General features: G+C 44.7%; 1 protein-coding gene across 1 annotated transcript in view; it reads right to left on the reverse strand.

Annotated features, from left to right (window-relative positions):
• Positions 1-618: 618 nt before the first annotated feature.
• The window catches only part of SYT12 (synaptotagmin 12), a 94,100-nt gene continuing 72,548 nt past the window's right edge, over positions 619-22,170 (reverse strand). Inside the window, exons 7-8 of the mRNA XM_069968357.1 lie at positions 4,346-4,479; positions 619-1,841 (exon numbers count right to left, since the gene is read on the reverse strand). Coding sequence (XP_069824458.1) covers positions 1,668-1,841; positions 4,346-4,479 — 308 coding nt within the window. The 3' untranslated portion in view covers positions 619-1,667. The remainder of the gene's footprint in view (positions 1,842-4,345; positions 4,480-22,170) is intronic.

Genomic DNA, 22,170 nt, shown 5'->3' on the forward strand with positions numbered 1-22,170 from the left:
AGGCCCAGGAAATGGTGCAGGTTTTTTTTTTTTTTACAAAAGACTGGAGCAGACAGACATTACAAGAGCTAAATTCCCTCATTCTGCACTTATCCAGATTTATATCCCTAGCACCTAAGAGCACCCTGAGACTGTCCAACTGGAAACTGTGGCACAATTTAGCCTGGACAAGTAGACTCCTGTCTACACCCCTCCCATTCCCAATGTCACAATCTTACAGACCCTAAATTATTCTTCTATTGAGAGAGCTTCTGCGGTGTGCCAACGAACTTACAGCTACTCTATACTCCCTTTACATATATCCCTATATATACTAATCCCCTTAATGTCTCGGCTGTTGGCCTCACTATCAAAACAAAAGGCACTCACCTTTCCCATGCTGAGAACATGTTAAGCAGCAGGTACTGAGCATTGTTAGAACAGCAGCAGCAGGGGATTAGACAGGTGAGTATGGCTCCCCCCCCCCCAGCCTGGCCACCTTTACAAAAAAGAAAACAGAAAAAGATAGACAACCCCTTAAAAGTTTTCTCCTACTTACACCATGTTGCTTTAGGTCCAGCATTAGTCTGTCATGAATTTCATGCTGCCTGAACCATGGTGTGCATAAAATAGGTTCTCTTATTACAAATGGCTATCATGTGCCCCGATTCTCACCACTGCTCCCCACTTCCTGGTCCTGCTTCAGCAGAGGTCCTGCCCACTAAGCCAATTCCTGCCTGCAGCAATGATATACTTCAGCCAGTGACAGGCTGAGCAGGAAGCAGTGGCACTACACAGACAGACTGATATCATTTAACTCTATGGCAGGACAGATTTCAGCTTTTTTGTTGCCCAATGCAAAAACTGAACAACTGAAAATTATGGTTTGCACATAAAAAAATCATAAGTACTGTATTTTTTAGCAAAATGGTGTTTAAGAGTGGAAATTCACTCATCTTCTGTACTGTTTCTATGACATCTTTATGGCAAATCAGAAGAAACATTATGGTGGAATTCCCCTTTAAGTGCATAAACCCACAATAATTAACACTCCAGATTAAACATATAACAATTTATATAAATCCATTTGGCCAGTTCTTCTACCTGGTGGTGAGTCTGTAGACTGGATGACTACATTAATAACCTCCCCAGTGGGCAGGAAAACTCTCTAAGTGAATGCAACTCAACACGGATTTCAGTAATGCATTTGTTCTATTATATTAAGAGTAAGTACATTATTCAGTCATTACGAGTATTTATGGCTTTGGTCAAGGGTAGTTGTAATCCCATTGGTGGTCAGCTCCCCCTTAAGTGTTGTAGTTAATGTAGATATTATACCCCTCATAGCTGTGGTTAATAATTGACATTAATATAGCTTGTGCAGCAAAGCATATCACTGGTTTGCAATAGGGCTTAAAAGCAATAATAATAATATTGTTTGCTATACACAGTCTGTCTTTAAATAACCCCTGGAAACAAAATTCACAAAACAAATAATGAATGCAGCGCTTGTCACCTACCATACTGCTTGAAATATTACGAGAGTTGTAAGAACTTGGAGGTGCCATGCACAATATCTACACAAAAGGTTATTTATAGTGATATGTTTACCAGTACACGTCTTGAGTGAATGCTCCCTAGTCTTGTGTTCTTTTGCACTTAGTGACAAATCAGGGCACCAGAGCTGCCTAATTTCTCCGTAATTGATGCCACATGGATACAGGTTTCCTTAGTGTAGCTAACATTTGGTTCCAGTGGGTCATGCCCATCCCGCTAACTGATGGACCAATGATCACATGTCCGACATTCTCCGCCCTTCCATCATCACAGCATTCTGCCACTGTAATCCTCAGAGATAGATCCTGAAATGACAACAAAACAACAGGTTTTGCCTTCACCGTTCAGACAACTTAAAGGGTATGTCAACATAGAAATTAAAGTTAGATCAGATGGATGAACAAGCTAATAAAGTGTTACCTTTTGTAACCTGTGTAAAACACTCTTGGGTCTATGATGCTGAATTAGTATCCTCTCCTAACTAGACAATGCTATGATGCTCTATATCCAGCCCTGCATAGTTACTGACCAACTTTTTCCCATTGTTCCAGGACTGCGGCTCCAAGCACTCAGTATTCAGCATACAGACTCCTGCAGCCTTGTGCACAAGGTCGTTTTTCATTGCTCTATAAATGTCTTTCTTCTACTAATAACACTTAATCAGAAAACAATCTGTAGTCTGACCCGACATAAACCGAGTAGTTAGAGAAGATTTTCCACTAATATAAAAAAAAAATATAGGAAAACATAACCGATAAAGAGAAATCTTCCAGTTGTCTCCTATAGAACAGAAAATAAGTCCATAGGTATATTCTTCTCAGGGAAATATGGATGACAATTGCTATTGCTGCCATGACAAATTCACAGACTGGGCGTCCACTCAGGCTAAAGCATGGTAAATCTACTTAAAGGGGTTGGCCACTTTATAGTAAAATAGGTCAGTGTATAGTATCAGTCAGTTTACTCACTGTATATACTGACAGCAGCTCCCTGTGTACCTCATAGAGCAAAAATCAGACTCCCCTCCTCCTGTGCTGCCCTACTCTGTTTTGTTTCTGTCAATAAAATGGCATGGAAGAGCATGTGACCATGCCCCGCCCCTGTGTCCTCCACAGACATATACAGGCTCAGTGGTGGACACTGGGGGGCGGGGCATGGTCACATGCTCCTCCATGTCGGCTATTTTATGGACAGGAACACCATAGAGCAGGGAAGCACAGCCTGGATAAGGGGAGTCTGATTTTAGCTCTATGAGGTACACAGGGAGCTGCTGTCAGTATATACAGTGAGTACGCCTACTAATACTGTACACAGAAATATTTTACTCTAAAGTGTCTAACCCCTTTAATTATTCAGGGATATATCACTTTATTAAAGGAAGCTAAGAAAAAAATCTGATTATTACAGTTAGAACAGTTAGAATCAACCTTATTAACTATGTTACTATGGAGTTGGGAAGAATTTTTTCTCCCTGTGATGGGGCCACTGGCATTTGCCTCATAGGGGTTTTTGCCTTCCTCTGGATCAACACAGCAGGGTTTCTGTAGGTTGAACTTGATGGACTCTTGTCTTCTTTCAACCTTATTAACTATGTTACTATGTAAGAAGGCAACTTGAGTTAAGATTATACTCATTAAAGTCATCCAAACCCTTAGATTTTAGTAGGATCCGCTGACCTTCCATACATATTGCCTCTCAATGCTCTCTTGATGGCAGAGAAGGGTTAAACATGTTGCTTTTCAACATGTCCTATTCCTGTTCTTGGGTTTAACAGTGAGAATTCATAACCCCTACTAAACATCTGTTTGCCAGAACTGTGATACCCTCATACATAGTGAAGCAGACAAGTCTGTACATTGTGTAGTGGCTGTATAGGGTAACTGTCACTGAAGTGAATAAGAGGTAAGCTGCAGTTACAGTATGAATGGAGCTATCTTGCTTCCTGCTCACTGTGTATGGCAGTGCAACAACTATGGTAAACAGCTGATCAGTGGGCACCTCACCGATCTGATTCTGATGGCATCTTCTGAATATGGATCCTTAATTGAGATCAGCGAACTGAAGAATGAAAAGGGAATAATTCACATATGCCTATTATTATTATTATTTGTAACGCCTGGAGTAGTGGACCACTGAGCCGACACTAGCGATGGCACAAAACCGCACCAGGGAGCGGAGTCTAAGGGGCCGCTGGTTTTCACCAGAGCCCGCCGCAAGGCGGGTTGGGCTTGCTGCGGCAGGCGACCCCCAGGTCGCTACCCCTGGTTTGGTTGCTAGTGACAGCAGGCGAGGCAGGAGCAGTAGGCAGGAGATGGTGCTGGCAGAGGTCTGTAGGCGTAACTGCAGGTGACAGACTGAACACAGGAGCGATGGTGTGACAAAGGAGCAGAAACAAGGACTGAGGACCAGGTAGCGGACAGGAATCAGGAACAAGGACTGGGGACCAGGTAGCGGACAGGAATCAGGAACAACAGGGAGCTGGGCCAAATGCTATGGGAAGCATGTAGAGGCTCCAACACCTGGGAGGGGGCAGGGCTGGAACGCCGCGGACGTGACATTATTATTATAATTATTATTATTATTATTATTATTAATAATAAGAAATTTTAACTGGAGAACCCTCGCCTCACCCTGTATATAACAATTATATTTAATGCACAAACTGTATTTCTGGACAGGAATAGAATTATAGTCTAAAAATGTAGATAATGTATTCACAGGCAGGTCTGCTATTACATGTCTCCGCCAGCTGCCTTTTCACAGATTACATTAGATGGGAATCCATTTAGGCCCAATTGCCATGACTCACCTGCAGGACAATGGCTGGTACAGAGAATATCATAGCTTCATTAAACACCGGATTTCTGTCGTCTCGCTTCACGGCTGTCTTTTTCTTGCTGATCTTTCTGCCGTCTTGCAGTAGGTACACTTTCACAAATGGGTCTATAAAAATCAATGTAACAGGATGAGGGTAACCACTGTGCTTTTCTAATTTGGCATTAGTGGTGTTTAGTTACATATTTGAAGCGATGGGAAACAGATACAACCATGACTTGAATCAACAGTTTCTGTAAATGGACAAGTAAAACCTTTACTAGAAGCCATATGGGGAGATTCTTTTTTAAGAATGGTTATGTACTTCTATTATTTCAGGTTACTTTGTACAGAGAACAGATAGTGCTGAACATTAGTATTGTAAAATACTGATAGGGTCACTGGAACAATGGTCTCACAGTCCCCATAAGTTAAATGAATGGTGGTTGTGCACATACACTGCTCCTTTATTAAAAGTTGACACTACCCAAGTGTACAGTGCTTTGCTGTCTCTGGCAGCCCCATAGAGTATAAATCTAAGCCATGTGCATGCTCAGCCACCACCACCATTCATCTAAGTGAACACTGAATCACCATCCTCATGATTATTGGGGGTTCCAGAAGTTGGGCCCCCACAGATCAGACACTTATCACCCATCCTGTGACTACCCTTCAAGGGGCTATTACCAAGGGGTTCTCCTGCATAGAATCACCTCTTACTTTCTTATGCCTAAGGGCCCTATTCCACCGGACGATTATCGTTCAGATTATCGTAAAATCGTTCAAATCTAAACGATAATCGTTCGGTTGAAATGCAGTTAACAATTAACGACCGAACGAGAAATTGTTGATCGCTTTATAAGACCTGGACCTATTTTTATCGTTGCTTGTCGCAAAACGCTCGCAAATCGTTCGCATTGAGTAAGACATCGCTCGGTCGTTCGCAAAAGATACGAACGCAATAGCGAATAAATAGCGAAGAAAAAACGATCGCAATTACAACCATAAGTAACGATTATCGTTCCATGGAAATGAGTGAACGTTTTCAGGTCTTTCGCAATAGCGGTCGTTTGAGATCGTTAATCGTTAACGATTATGCAAACGATAATCGTCTGGTGGAATAGGGCCCTAAGGAGAGCAAGGATCCATGCATATAGAATTTATTGCCCCAGCTCCTCTACAATGAGTGTAAGGGCCGTATTACATGGCAAAATATAGAGGAGGAAGTAAGCGCTGACCTAGTTCTTTCTCCTCGTTCCCCACTTGTTGCCCTTGCTATTACATACACAGACAACGAGCAAGGGGGTGGCGCGGGGAGCTGTTGGAGGGGCTGCCCGGATGATCATTTCAGTGGCCCACTGAAGAGAGGGGTGGTCTGCTGCCTCAAATCCTATTATATGGAGCGACGAGCAGCATACTGTCACAGTTCTGATTGTTTTTATTCAACATATTGAAAGACAATAATCATTACAAATTGTGCATATTGCCTTTTAACATGACCTATAACCTCAATGATTATCGGCTGTAACGGCCAGTAAGCAGCCAAATGCAGCCATTAAGCAAGTGGAGATGCATACAGTATTGCCCCGTACCTCACATTACACATTCAATGGACTGAGCACTCTGGGTCCAGCCCAGTGAACCTGAACATAGCAGCAGACATAGAATGTATGCCTCGATGCTCAGTAAGTACAGCAGCAGGGACTCCTGCCTCTGACCACATCCCTGTGCTTGTATTGAATATACCAAAAACAAATGGCAAAAAAAAATAGATTCAAGATGCAAGAAAATTAAGTGAGCCCTTTGCAGTTACTTGTATTTTCGAATTGACTAATTTAATGTGGTCTTATTGTCTAAGCCACACTTATAGTTATACACAATGGGGGAGATTTATCAAACATCTTGTAAAGTGAAACTGGCTCAGTTGCTCCTAGAAACCAGATTCCACTAAAGAGTCTGTGAGCAATGAAAGCTGGAATCGGATTGGTTGCTAGGGACAACTGAGCCAGTTTCACTTTACACCATGTTTGATAAATCTCCCCCAATCTGTGTAGTCTACACGCATACACAATTATACCAAAGCAAATTGCACCCAAATCTTTCCAAAACAGGCTCCACGTTTAAATATGAGTATATCTATGGAAACCCTTGAGTTATATTTGTCTGTATTATTCAATATGCATACAGGGCTATAGACAGCTGTACTGTTTGGGCTTCCTTTAGCGTTATCAGTGATGGTGGTGCCCAGGTCATAAATCTGCCCTATGGTCCATAAATATGAATGTGTTGGTCTTTGTATGATATCACAGGGGATGTGATAGGTGGTGTAGTTCCTTGGTAGGTGGCTGCAGTAGTACTTAGGGGGACTTAAGGGGCTATGTATCAGGGTGGTTTGGTGATCTCCCCACTCGGAGGCACCCCCTGGCAACAGGTTTTTCTTCCACGGAGGGATATCGGGCTGTTCCCATGTTTTCAGACTCGCAACTGAGGCTCCACGGACCCCTTATTTTGCATATTTAAATTTAAAGGGGGCACTGTATCAATGTCTGGAACATGGCCCCCCATCTTGAAATTCCACATATTGGATCAGGTTATTGGATCAGGTGGAGCAAGTTTTTCCAATCAGAAGTGGTAATGTAGCAGATCAAAGAAGACCAGAATTATCTGAGAAATTGTTTGCCGCAATCAAATTTGTGGTTTTTGCGTCAGTCAATATCCAAGACAATTCTGGTCTATCAAGACCACCTACCCTTTGGAAAAACTTGGCCTTCACCCAATATGGCAGGTTTTAAGAAAGCAGCTATGTTCCTGACATTGCCTAAAAGATAGTCTCTCTCACCAATTACTTGCTGGGGTATTCAAATATGTTATTTTCCCTTTCATTTCTAAAATAAAAGGGTGTCTTGAGACTATGGACAGCTGAATGACTTGACTTACCAGCAGGAGCACAGCTAGCAGCCATGTGCTCTGGCAAAAAGCCAGTCTTTACACCATTGGTCTCCAAACTGGGACCCTTCAGCTGTTGCAAAACTACAATTCCCATTATGTCCAGACAGCTAAAGCTTTGAATTTGGCAGTCCAGGCATTATGGGAAATGTAGTATTGCAACAGCTGGGGGGACCGCAGTTTGGAGACCCAGGCTTTACACTGGTTTAGGTTCACCCCAGCTTAACGAGTCTGGATTAGGGGATCTCTCTCTCTCTTCACTATACAACATACTTCAGTGTATACATGTATGATATTTAGTATGGTCTAGCAATGTGACATGCAAAATAACAGTACATACAAGAAACATTAGACCCAAAGTTTAGACACTTAGTAAGATAGCTACACAATAACTCTGACTGGGATGCGGGTATCAGGACACTGAATTCAGGCACGTACTGGAGCATCTGAGAACCAGGGAATCCCTTGGTGGGCCCAAAGCCGAGTGGGCCCCCCCCTTATGTTGAGTGCCCATGCCCAGCGTCAGACTGGAGTAGTTGAGGACCACCAAAGGAATTCATTCTTGGGGTTCATCCTTTAGCTACATCCTCTACAACAGTATTGCAAAATAAATAAATATATATATACACACACACGCTACACCTGTACCTGCCGCTCTCCACCCCCAGCCTGCTGAGACTAAGGGGACAACTACATAACTACTATAAATACATACACATTGGGGGAGATTTAGCAAACTGGTGTAAAGTAGAATTGTCTTAGTTTCCCCTAGCAACCAATCGGATTCTACTTTTCTTTCCTCACAAACTCTTTGAAAAATGAAAGGTGGAATCTGTTTGGTTACTAGGGGCAACTAAGACAATTCTACTTTACACCAGTTTGATGAATCTCCTCCGTTGAGTATATATCTCTATATGAGTGTATATATATATATATAGAGAGAGAGAGAGAGAGAGAGAGAGAGAGAGAGAGAGAGAAGGCACCATGCTCCCTCTGTCTCTCTATATATGGCATGCACAGTGCATACCATATACTGTATATATATATATATATAGAGAGAGAGAGAGAGAGAGGCAGTACAGTTCTCTCTCTCATAACACACACGCACGTATTTATTTATGTGTGTGTGTGTTGCATTGGGACAAGAATGGAGACTGCCACAGTATATACATACACTGCACTAATACAGACTCTATGGGGGGAGATTTATCAAACATGGTGTAAAGTGAAACTGGCCCAGTTGCTCCTAGCAACCAATCAGATTCCACTTTTCATTCCTCACAGACTCTTTGGAAAATGAAAGGTGGAATCTGATTGGTTGCTAGGGGCAACTGGGCCAGTTTCACTTTACACCATGTTTGATAAATCTCCCCCTATATGTCTATACTGTGGCAGTCAGTTCCATGTACAACCTGCTGGCCCTGGTGCTATTTATGCAAACACTGGCGGCTAGGGGGTGTGTTACTGTAGGGAGGAGTAGGGATAGGTACAGAGAGGGAGATTTAAATTGAGAATCGTTCATAATGTCAACAATTTTTACCATATCGCCCAGTCCTAATTACCGCTATACTGATACTGAGCGACAAGTACACTGAGCTCAATATTACCAATAATACCAGTGTACAAGAAGAAAATACTATGGCCATATATATGGTCATAGCGGGGTTCCCTTATAGTTTAGGGCGCCTTCACACGTAGCTAGTTTGCGGCAGATTTCACGCTGCCAATTTCACACTGGAATCCGCTGCAATACTCAGTACCACTATGGCCTATGGTCCTGCATTCTCACAGCAGGTTTTCACTCCACTGCGAGAATGTAGCTACCGGGCTGGTAACAATAATAAACAGCCCATGCTTACCTGCCCGTGCTCCCTGGTCACACCCCTGCTTGAGTCCCTGCACACTGACAGCCTGCTCAGCCAATCAATGACTGCGCCGGGACAGGGTACTGGGTATTGTAGCGGATTCCAATGTGAAACTGCAAACTCGCTATCTGTGAAGGCACCCTAAATGCATAGGCGCAGCACCAGGTGGCCTAGTGCCCACAGTGATGAATTTATTGGGCCACAGCAAGTAAGTGACGATCAGCAGGAGCCTGCTTCATGTTGGCCTGTCTATAAGGGCCCTACTACTATACTGTATAAGCACAAGTATTACTGTTGATACAGTAACCATATGGTCTTTAAAGGGGTTATCCGGGGCTACAAAAACATGGCCACTTTTCCCCCTACTTTTGTCTCCAGGTCCGGTGTGGTTTGCAATTAAGCTCCATTTGCTTTAATGGAACTGAGTTTCAAAACCCCACCCAAACTGGAGACAACAGTAGGGGGAAAGTGGCCATGTTTTTGTAGCGCTGGATAACCCCTTTAATGGTGCTCTACAGAGTATTATCACCCAGAAGACTATACAGGGAATACAGCATTGATCTGATGTAGATACTGGCAGAATACATACCCAGTAAAGAAGATGGCAGCTCTCCTAATATGTCTGCTTTACAATATACTTATTCCCTAATTAAAAACTCTGTACTCCATAGCAACTCCAAAAAATTCTGACCCCAGACAGGACCCTCAAATAAGTCATGAAGACCCCAGACCAGAGATATGGCTGATAACAGGGACCAATACATTTCTTTAACTTCTCATAGACTCTGCGTCTTCACAGCCTCAAATGGCTGATAACAGAGAGCAACAGCCTGTCATCCATCCTACAGTGAGCTTCAGCCGGATGCAGAAGGGAAGCAGCAACTATCCGCTGTAACCTCTGCCAGTGCTGTGGCCTCTGGAGCAGCCTCTAGTTTATGTACGAGAATATTAAGATTAGAGGTCATGTCCTTGAGGTGAAAAGTACAGGGACCAAAGCGACCAACCAAGGCTGGGCAGCATCCTCCTGAATACTGTGCGCAGAATGGCACCCATAGTATCCAGGCAGATCTATGCAAATAGCTGTTCCCTTCAGCCCCAATATTTGTTTAGTGTCCCCCAACAAAAGCCTTTACACTGCCTTACCAGCCTGTGGCAGCTGTGGACAGCCTGAGGCAGCTGTGGACAGCCTGCACCAGCTGTGGGAAACCTGTGGCAGCTGTGAGCAGCCTGTGGGAGCTGTGGGCAACCTGCGGCAGCTGTGGGCAGCCTGTGGGAGCTGTGGGCAGCCTGTGAGAGCTGTGGGCAGCCTGTGGGAGCTGTGGGCAGCCTGTGAGAGCTGTGGGCAGCCTGTGGGAGCTGTGGGCAGCCTGTGGGAGCTGTGGGCAGCCTGTGGGAGCTGTGGGCAGCCTGTGGGAGCTGTGAGAGCTGTGGGAGCTATGGGCAGCCTGTGGGAGCTTAGCTGGCTCCTAGGAGAGAGGAGCACTTACAGTGCAGAGCAGCAAACAGATGTGTAAGGTCGGGGGGCGGGGCCATGTAAGGTTCAGGAGGCAGAGACACCTGCCTACGCAGCCCAGCTCAGACCTTGTGCACAACTCCACACACCTGCCGACCGCACGCTAAGTAAGGCCCCGTTCCCACTGAGCAAAGGTAGCAGAATTCCGCGACGGAATTGTCCGCCGCGGAATGCCGTTAGCCTCCCGCTCATAATGGGAGTCTATGGGAGGCGCGCGCTCCTGCTCTGTCCGTGCTGAAGAATGAACATGTTCACAAAGAAAACTAAGTTACTGCATTGCTATTACTGTGTTAGCAGAAAAACCTTGTGGTTGCTGAATAACTTTATGTTATGTGTGCAGATGGCAGCAGCCCCAGGTGTCCACTGGAGCCTGGCCTCCACATATGCCTTCCTGCCCCCGTCCCTGTAAATAATGGGGGAGATGCAGGAGCTGCTGGGCCTTATTACATACATGTCACATGGCCAATAATAATCCCATCAATGACTAGAAAGTTCTAATAAATCACATAAGAGGCTGCAGCTGTGATCATGGAGATTTATTCATCATATAGATAATAATATAAAGATCATAAAGTGGTCTCCTTCAGGGCTGGCTGAGCTCTTATCCGACCTGTTGTTGCTTGGAGTAGGCATCCAGGAGTTTCTCCACGGGAATCTTATCTCCATATCGGTCGAGCATATCTTTGATGAAGCGGAGGACGATGTAGCAGATGACGGCTAATATTACAAGTACTGCAATAGTCCACTTTTTCAGAGAGGATAGAAAGTCGTCCATCCAGTCCTCTCTCATAGCTTGGGCACGGTCTTTTCTGGCTTGCCTGAAGAATCTGGCCAGGATACCAGCTGTGGCTTCTGGTGTCTGCTGGGTCAGGTCTGGCGTGGTGGTAGGAGGGGGAGGAGAGGTCCCTTCAACCAGTCGGCGTAGTGCGTCATATGGTCGGGGGGTATGTCCTCTGTATGTGCTCCGCATTGGGTGGATGTAGACTCTGACATGGCGGTTAGGTGCAGGCTTTACCATATTCTTGGGTGGTGAGGCCGGAACATCCATGTAGACTTCTTCCTGATGCTTCCTGGGAAATGGTCTCCCCTGCACAGGACCGCTGAATATCAGGAAAAGAAGGAAAATTATCCTCAACATGCTGGAACCTCGAAGTGGATTACCTCCAAATGTTCTAGTCTGCAGGCTGAGGTCAGTATATATCGCAGGATATAGAGAAGGCGCTGGACGCTGTTTCTCTCAAAGAGGCAGCGAACAACTGAAGATTATAGTGTAACTTCCCTGTGTATGTAGCTCTTGCTGTCTGTGACATCACCTACTTTACATATTCTATTATGACATCATCTATTATGACATCACAGCCATTCTCTTTCAGTGTTTACAAAACAGTAACTATGTTATGATGGATTTATATACCAAGCATCCTATGGATATTACCAGATAGAAGTATCAGATTAGCTACATCAGCTGTTTATCATTCATATGGGAAGGACAGTTCATTGCATTGCTAGAAAACACATTGGCCCAGATTTATCCAACTGTATAAAACAGAAACTCATGTAAACTGCCCACAGCAGCCAATCACAGCAAAGGTTGTTTTTTTTATACCAGAGTTCAACACTTAGCTGTGATTGGTCGCTTAGGGCTGTGTACACCAGTTATTATTTTACACAATGTGATAAATCTAAATACATACTCTACATACATAATGTAATAAAAATTCATAAATAAGTAAGGAAACAATTATTATCTATTTACTCATCTTTAAATGGCCGCTGTCATTAAAAACAACTTTGTATATTTGGACAGAGGGATCAATATCAAATTTAAAAGAAATGTTTTCTGTGTGTAACTGAACGTGATAACTTTGGCCACTAGATGTCGCAGTTTCTGCCCCTCTGCCTGCTGGTAATACATTTTTGCTTATGGCAACTGCTGGGCTGGGATGAAATACAAACTAATGAAATGTTATTGTTGTTGTATTGTGACTTTCATGCTTTCCACCACTTATGTCTAGCTTAATGCATTATTTTACCAGGACTTACTTATTTGTGTTAAAATAATGTAAGTTTTGATTTTGCCAAATCTGCCTAAGGGTATATTCACACGAACGGACTCGCAGCGAGTTTCTCGCTGCGAGTCCGGCAGGTCCTGGCAGTTCCCACACAATATATACTCGCTGCGGTCGGAACGACCGCAGCGAGTATGTAATACTACCGCCCTTAACCCCTTCTGCTCCCGCCCGGCTCCCCCCGCTGTAAGCATACATTACCTCTCCTCGCTGCACGGGTCCAGCGTCCTGCTCTCCAGTCAGTCTCCAGCCAATCAGTGTGTTGCCCAGCCGCAGTCACTGATTGGCCGGACGGGAGAGCAGGACGCTGGACCCGTGCAGCGAGGAGAGGTAATGTATGCTTACAGCGGGGAAGCCGGGCGGGAGCAGAAGGGGTTAAGGGCGGTAGAATTACATACTAGCTGCGGTCGTTCAGACCGCAGCGAATATATAGTGTGTGGGAACTGCCAGGACCTGCCGGACTCGCAGCAAGAATTTCGCTGCGAGCCCGTTCGTGTGAATATACCCTAAAAGTGTGCTTTTTTAACTCAATTGTTGTGTTTGCATTAAAGTTTTACAATTTTTTTGCCACGATTTTGCAGTAAATTTAGAAAAATTGAGAGAAAAATAACACTATTATAACTTAACAATGATAGTCATGGTAACACAAAACCAATCTTACAGCAAAATAATACACCTCTAAATAATATACACGTCTATGTAGACCAAATGGTTTGAAGGAAATGGCCAAAACCTGTTTCTATAAAGCAGCATTGTGTGAAGACACCTCAGAACCTTGGTGAGCCCAGATATGTTAAAACTGTAAAAATGTTCACACAGTATAACAACGGCTGTTGGTATACTGGCCATACTCCGGCAGGTATTTTCATGTTCCTGCGCCCGTCAGAGCTCTGAAAGCTGCAGGAACATTTATTTCCATATGCCCCACTCAGGGTTGCACTACGGCTCCTTTCCGGCGAGGGTGGGGGAGGTAGGGGGTTGGTTTGCGGATAGTTGAATTTTGTGCCCAAAGCACAGCAAGGGCCCTGTAATTTTTTACATGTAATTTCTACATATACTGTGCCCCCTGCTGGACCCTTCAGGTATAGACCGGACTGTGACCACTTTTTTTTAGAAAAATTAAAGCCTGCCTGATCTACTAGATTAACCCCTTAAGGACAGAGCCTGAAATGGCCTTAAAGAGAACCAATCACCGAAAATTTACTGTCCCTATAATAAAAGATTATCTCTCCCTAAATCTATTCCTGAAGATACAGACTGCCTGTGCAGTCTGTATCTTATGCTTTTACCTAATCCTGTAAAGCGGAGCAGTAAGGACGGGGGCGGCCATCTTGATGACGTCACAGTGGTGCGTTCCAGCGCTGGAACGCAAGGGACGTAATCAAGATGGCGCCCGGCTTTACTGCACCGCTACAGAGGACTGGGTAAAGTATAAGATACAGACTGCAAAGGCAGTCTGTATCTTCATGTAGTTTATTTCTGAAGATACAGACTGCAAAGGCAGTCTGTATCTTATACTTTACCCAGTCCTCTGTAGCGGTGCAGCTAAGCCGGACGCCATCTTGATTACGTCCCTTGCGTTCCAGCGCTGGAGCGCACCAGTGACGTCATCAAGATGGCCGCCCCCGCCCTTACTGCTCCGCTATACAGGATTAGGTAAACGCATAAGATGCAGACTGCACAGGCAGTCTGTACCTTCAGGGACATACTAATAGGCCCAGTTAGAATAGACATACACAGTGATCTCGCGCTGTATAGCGGTGGATCACTGTGTATTTACAGAGCGGCTCGGCATGCCGGGAGCTTCCTGTCTCGCGACGGCTCTTTTGAAAAGAGCCGGCGCGAGACAGGAAAAGAGAATGTGTATATTGTAAAATCACGGGCATAAAAGTAAATAATTCCAATTACAAATATTAATAAAATATTAATTTACAGCTATTTAGCAAAAAAAAAAATTTTTAAATTTCGGCCATGATTGGTTCTCTTTAAGGACAGAGACAAATTTTATGAATATGACCTGTGTCACTTTAGTCATTAATAACTTCGGGATGCTTTTACCTATCTGGCTGATTCTGAGATTGTTTTCTCGTGACATATGGTACTTTACATTTCTGGTAAAATGGAGTCGATACTCATAACGAATCTTTATGAAAAACACCAAAATAACGTGAAAAATTGTGAAAAAATGCATTTTTCAAACTTTGAAACCCTTCTGCTTATACAGAAAATGGTTATGCCACATAAATTATACATTAAATAGCATTAGCAACATGTCTACTTTATGTTGGCGGCATTTATTAAACTATATTTCATTTTTTTTAGACAATAGAAAGCTTAAAACATTAGCAGCAATTTTCCAAATTTTCTGTAAAATTTCAAAATCAGATATTTTCAGGGACCTGTTCAGGTTTAAAGTGTATTTGAGGGGCCTGTGTGTTAGTAAGCCCCACAATGCACCCCATTTCAGAAACTGCAACCCCCACACTCTGCAAAAGCACACCCAGAAAGTGTTTTAACCCTTTAGGGGAGTCACAGAAATAAAAGCTAAGTGTGTAAGAAATTTGAAAATTTTTATTTTGTGTGCAGAGATTTTATTGTAATCCAATATCTTTCATAATGATAAACCTATTAGCAGAGAAATGCACCCCAATATTGATTGCCCCGTTTCTGCAGTTTATAGAAATACCCCATATGTGGCCCTATTGCGCTATTTGACGCAACCACAAGCCTCAGATATAAAGGAGCGCCCAGTGAATTTCAACGCCTCCGTTATATTTGGTTATTTTTGACTGTACCACTTCAGGTTGGCAGAGGCTCTGGGGTGCCAAAACCTAAAATACACCCCTAAAGGGACACCATTTAGAAAACTACACCCCTCAAGGAATGTAACAAGGGGTGCGGTGAGCATTTGGACCCCACAGGTGCTTCACAGATTTTCAGAACAATGTGGTGTAAAAAAGGAAAAATTCTATTTTTTACACTAAAATGTTGTTCTAGCCTTCATTTTTCATTTTTACAAGGGGATAAAAGAAAAAAAAAACACCAAACGTGTAGCGCAGTTTCTCCCGAGTAAGGAAATACCCCACATGTGGACATAAAGTGCCAAGCGGGCGCAGGACGAGCCTCCAAAGGGAAGGAGCGCCAATTGGCCTTTGCAAGCTGGATTTTACTGGAATGGATTTCAAGGGTCATGTCGCATTTACAGACCCCTCGTGCTGCCAAGACACTGGAAACCCCCCACAAGTGACCCCATTTTGGAAACTACACCCTTCAAGGAATCTAACAAGGGGTGCAGTGAGCATATGGACCCCACACCCCCAAATGTGGAACAATGTGACGTGAAAGGGAAAATTTTCATTTTTTCACTTTCATGGCACAAATGTGCCCGTCATCAAGGGGTCCATATCCCCGCTGCCCCCCTTGATAGATTCCTGAGGGGTGTAGTTTCCAGAATGGGGTCACTTGTGGGGGGTTTCCAGTGTTTTGGCAGCACGAGGGCTCTGTAAATGCGACATGGCGTTCATCTTCCATTCTGGCCAAATCCAGCCTCCAAAATTCAAATGGTGCTCCTTCCCTTTGGAGGCTTGCCCTGCACCCACACGGCGCTTTATGTCCACATGTGGGGTATTTACGGACTCAGGGGGAATTGCTCTACACATTTTGTGTGTTTTTTTCTCTTTTAACCCCTTGTGAAAATGAAAAATTTAAGGCTAAACCAACATTATAGTGTAAAAAATGTAATATTTAATTTTCACGCCATAATGTTCCACATTTGTGTCCGTCACCAGTGGGGTCCATATGCTCACTACACCCCTTGTTACATTCCCTGAGGGGTGTAGTTTCCATAATGGGGTCAATTGTGGGGGGGTTCAACTGTCTTGGCAACACAGGGGCCTTTAAATGCAACATGGCCCCTCGAAATCCATTCCAGCCAAATCCAGCCTCCAAAAACCAAATGGCGCTCCTTCCCTTTGGAGGCTTACCCTGCACCCCCATGGCGCTTTATGTCCACATGTGGGGTATTTCCATAATCAGGGGATATTGCTCTACACATTTTGTGTTTTTTTTATCTTTTAACCCCTTGTGAAAATGAAAAAATCAAGACAAGATCAATGATTTAGTGTAAAAATTAAACATTTTTTACACTAAATGTTGGTCTAGCCTTGATTTTTTCCTTTTCCACAAGGGGTTAAAAAAGAAAGTGAACACAAAACGTGTAGGGTAATTTCCCCAGAGTACGAAAATACCCCACATGTGGACATAATGTGCCATATTTGCACAGGGCAAGCCACCAAAGGGACAGAGCGCCATTTAGAGGCTGGAATGGAGGATGGAGGCCATGTCGCATTTACAAAGCTCCTGTGCTGCCAGGACAGTAGAAACCCCCCACAAGTGACCCCATTATGGAAACTACACCCCATAAGGAATCCAACAAGGAGTGCAGTGAGGATATGGACCCCACTGGTGATGGGCACATATTTGGAACATGTGCCGTGAAAATAAAAAATAATTTTTTTTTATTTTCACGCCACAAATGTGGCCGTCACCAGGGGGCCATATCCCCGCTGCATCCCTTGTTAGATTCCTTATGGGGTGTAGTTTCCAGAATGGGGTCACTTGTGGGGGTTTTCTTCTGTCCCAGCAGCACAGAGGCTTTGTAATTGCATCATGGCATCCTCTAATGGGAATGGCGGCCATACCTACTTAGCTGGGGAAAAGGGACAATTCTAATTTATTTGGGGGTATTGGGCCAATTATTAGTTTATAAGGTTGGAAATGACAGGTGTCAATCAAATTCAACCTGTGTTGATCCAGAGGAAGGCAAAAAACCCTCGTGAGGCAGACGACAGTAGCCTCATCACAGGGGAAAAATTCCTTCCCGACTCCATAATGGAGATCAGAATAATCCCTGGATCAACGTGACCCCTGAAATAGGAATAAGGGACAGAATTTAGATAATGTAGAACTCCAATGAAGTGTGGTGCGCCTTGGAGCGATCCAGTATGCAGAGGCCGGGGGGATCAGGACAGGCGTCACGCTGGAAAATGGTGTCCTTCCTGATCCCCCTGTTACGCCACACTCTGCACTTCTTCTGGGGTCTTCCGTTCTCCAGTGTGGGGGACGTCACCTGGAAAATGTTGTCCTGGTGCGATACGGGGTCCTTCATATCCAGAAGCGCTGGGGCCGCTATATGGCTACTAAATATTAGGGCTTTATTACGGCTTCTGATATTTTCGGATTGTGCCGCAAGCTACAGTAGCTCGGGCAGCGAGGGACCGGAAGAGGGGGTGCTGGTATAAAAGTTATCCCCGTACAGGTGGTGGTGACCTTTATCCAGCAGTGGGAAGATCAGTTCCCGGACGATCTCCCCACTAACTCTGAGGATGGGAGGGGGCATCTGGGGCTGAATTCGGGTGTCCCTTCCTTCATACACTGTAATGGTACGTGCACACTGCGGAATGGCGAAGGATAACCCTTTGTGCATTCCGCAGCTGGCACCCGCCGGCGGACTGATGCAGGCGTGCGTCTCCGCTCGTGTCACACTCCATTCTATGCACGGGCGGATTCCGCCCTCTGTCCAAAGAATGAACGTGTTCATTCTTTGGACGGACAACGGAATCCGCCCGTGCATAGGATGGAGTCTATGACACGGGTGGAGATGCGCGCCTGCATCAGTCCGCCGGTGGGTGCGAGCTGCGGAATGCACAAAGGGTTATCCTTCGCCATTCCGCAGTGTGCACGTACCCTAAATCTTTAAGTGTACCCTGAGGTACTGTCACAGAGTTTGTAGAATTTCACGCCATACCGTGATCTCTTATTGGGACGGTACTGGCGGAAAAGACGTGTCTGGGGGGCAGCGTACGCTACGCTACCCCCAGACACGTCACTTGATGATGATGATGAGGATGAATGGAGGAAAGAAGGATCCCCCCATTCATTCTCACTGGCTGTTTCGGTGTTGGAGGCAATAATAGCATATGCATCCGACGCCGAAAACACCCTGGGGGCCATCTTTATACGGGGACTAGTATATGGGGTATGTAAATGTTTATTGTAAAACTTTATTTCATGTAGTGTAGTGTAATGTAGTGTTTTTTAAGTTTTTTTCACAGTAAGAAAATAATATCCCTACGCCAAGAAAGGAGCTGCTGATAAATGCCGCACTTATGTGCGGCACTTATCAGCAGACAGTGGCGGTAGGATATAGGGGGAAAAAACACTCCTACGCCAAAAAGGAGGAGTTGCTGATCAGTGGCGCACTTACGTGCGATGCTGATCAGTACTCAGCGGCGTTAGGGCGCAAAAAAAAAAATTGGGGGGAAAAAAAAAATAATCTTTTTAACCCAAAGCAACTGATCAGTGAATGATATTCACTGATCAGCCGCTAGGGGGCAGTAGAGAGAAGATTGCCGGAGATTACCGAGGCCCGCCGAACACGAAGACCCGAGTGTTTCCGAAGATTTCCGACGCTGGACGAACGAACCCGGAAGCGACGCGAAGAAGACGCGAGGACGGCGCGGACCGAAGATCTTCGCTCCGGACGGCCAGATCAGGTGAGTATGGTACACCTGCACCACACACACCTGTTCTGCACCTCTCAGCTACCTAGCTGGGGGGTGCAGAACCCGGCAAAACTGTTTTTTACAGTATGATCGCCGTGATGGGCCGGCCGGTACTGGCCGGCCTATCACAGCGATCGTGGGGGTGGCACCACGGCCATCTTTAGTGGGGACAGCACCAATCGCCATTACTTTCCGGGTCACCGATGACCCGGAAAGCTGAATTTAGCTGCTATATGCTGATCTGTATAGATCAGCATATAGCAGCGATCGTCGGCATGGGAGGGGTTAATCACCCCCCGTGCCGACGAGCAGAGATGGCCTGCTATACATTATAGCAGGCCATCTTCCCCGACCTCTGTGTGTGAACACACAGCGATCGGGGAAACATCGGGCGTACGTATACGCCCGTTTGCGTTAAAGCCCACCCTGCGGGGGCGTATACGTACGCCCGATGTCGTTAAGGGGTTAAGGGAAATGGCATGTACATTAGAAATTTGTCTAACTTTGCTTATGAAATAACATAAAAAATTGATTTTGGCCCGAGTTCTCCTTTAGCCCTTTGAGGACCAAGCCCCAAATGACCCAGTGGACCGCACAAATTTTCATTTTTGTGTTTTCGTTTTTTTCTTCCTCCCCTTCTAAGAGCTCTAACACTTTCATTTTTCTATCTACTGGGCCATGTGAGGGCTTGTTTTTTTCAGGAGTAGTTGTACTATGTAATGGCGTCTTTCATTCTACCATAACATGTATGACGGAACCTAGGGCTGGGCGATATGAACGATATGCAAAAATATCGTCATCAATTCGGATGACGATATAGATTTTCGGCATATCGTCATATCGCGATACATGCCCACGGAGTGGTAGTGAATAAGCTTCTCACTTACAGCTCCGTGGTACCGCGCTGCAGGGCCTTCCGTTCACGCATCGTCAGCGCGCTAGCTGACGATGTGTGTGACATCAGGGCTCTCCCAGTGCATGCTGGGAAGAAGACGCGGCCCGCCCGTATCGTTATATCGTGCATGCATCAAATTATATCGTGATATAAATTTTAGGCCATATCGCCCAGCCCTAACAGAACCCCAAAATTATTATTTATGAAGATATAAATAGGTGAAATCGTAAAAAAGAATGCAATATGGTAACGTTTGGGGGGTTCCTGTGTCTACGTAATGCACTATACAGTAAAAGTGACATGATACCGTTATTTTATAGGTCAGTCTGAGCACAACCATATGCAGGTTACACAGATTATCTAATGTTATATATTTTTTTTAATGAAATCCTTTTTTTTGCAATTAATTATTAATAAAATGGTCCTATTGTGACGCTTAGAACAGTTTTATTTTTTCACTTACTGGGCTGTATGGGCAGTGGCAGGCTCATTTAGCAGAAAGCCGATCGGACCGCTCGGAGGCAGGTAAGAGACCTCCGGCGGTCCGATACAGAGATCGGGTCCCGATCGGTAAGTGACAGGGGACTCCCCCTGTCACTTACACTCAAATCGCGGCATTTAAGGGGTTCATGACACGCTGCAGCACGATCGCTGCAGCCTGTCATTAACAGTGAGGGCCGGGCTGCTCATAGGTCAGGATGATTTTTTTTCCAGTTTTACCCCATAAATAATATTTTTGGGGTTCCGTCATACATTGTATGGTATATTGAGAGGAGCTATTAGAAAGTACAATTTTTCGTAAAACAAAAAACCAACCGTTACATGGCCCCGAAGATGAAAAAATAAAGGCTCTATAGCTCTTGGAAGGTGAGGAGTAAAAAACGAAAATGCAAAAATTAAAATTGACCTGGCCATTTAGGCCATTTTGGGCTGGGTCATGAAGGGGTTATGATAGCGCCCCAAAAACTCCCCTAAAGGGGTTATCCAGCGCTACAAAAACATGGCCACTTTTCCCCCTACTGTTGACTCCAGTTCAGGTGCAGTTTGCAATTAAGCTCCGTTTAAATCAATGGAACTGAGTTTCAAAACCCCACCCAAACTGGACACAACAGTAGGGGGAAAGTGGCCATGTTTTTGTAGCGCTGGATAACCCCTTTAAGGAACCATGACGTACAGGTACATCATGGAATCCTGTCACTTAAGGACCCATGACGTACCTGTATGCCAGTGGGCCTGATTGCAGCCGGCCCCCACCTGCTATGAAGTGTGCTCCATTTCAGAGCACGCTTCATAGCACAACAGGAACTCAGGTCATACAGGTATGTCCAGGGTCGTCTGGTGACTGGCAGGACGTACCCATACCTCCAGGGTCGTCTAGGGATTAAAGAGAAATGACGGCGGTTCTTTTGAAATAACGGTAATTATTTGCCATGAAATGATGGCCATTTACTCAATTTCAACAGTGCATGAACATTTCTGTGTTTTCAATGCTGGTTTTGGTTGCAAAATACTGACCAAAGAACTCTGCAAAAATAATTTACGTGAACTTAGCCTATAGATGTGTAAATAGCTGTTACCTGTTTCCTTAGTTATTTATGTATTTTTGGTCATTTTGGTTACACTGTATATATTTTTCTGTTTGCATTATATTGTGATTTTATTGGGTATTTTCCCATAATATTATATTATTCCCAGTTACAGGGAGAATACATCCCCAGATACTGTAGGGATAATCTTGATTTGCTAAGACAGAGCAGCCCCACCCCCTCCCCAGCAGCCAGCGATCACAGGAGGTGTATGAGGACCATACTGACAGATCTATCACATTGTGTAATATCATAACTGCTGTCACCTTCCCTAAACGTCCAATCACAGCTCAGCGCTGAATACAGCTGATAAACAGCTGATGTAGCTAATCTGATACTTCTATCTGGTAATATCCATAGGATGCTTGGTATATAAATCCATC

The sequence above is a fragment of the Dendropsophus ebraccatus genome, chromosome 4, assembly GCF_027789765.1.
Source record: "Dendropsophus ebraccatus isolate aDenEbr1 chromosome 4, aDenEbr1.pat, whole genome shotgun sequence".
NCBI lineage: Eukaryota > Metazoa > Chordata > Amphibia > Anura > Hylidae > Dendropsophus > Dendropsophus ebraccatus.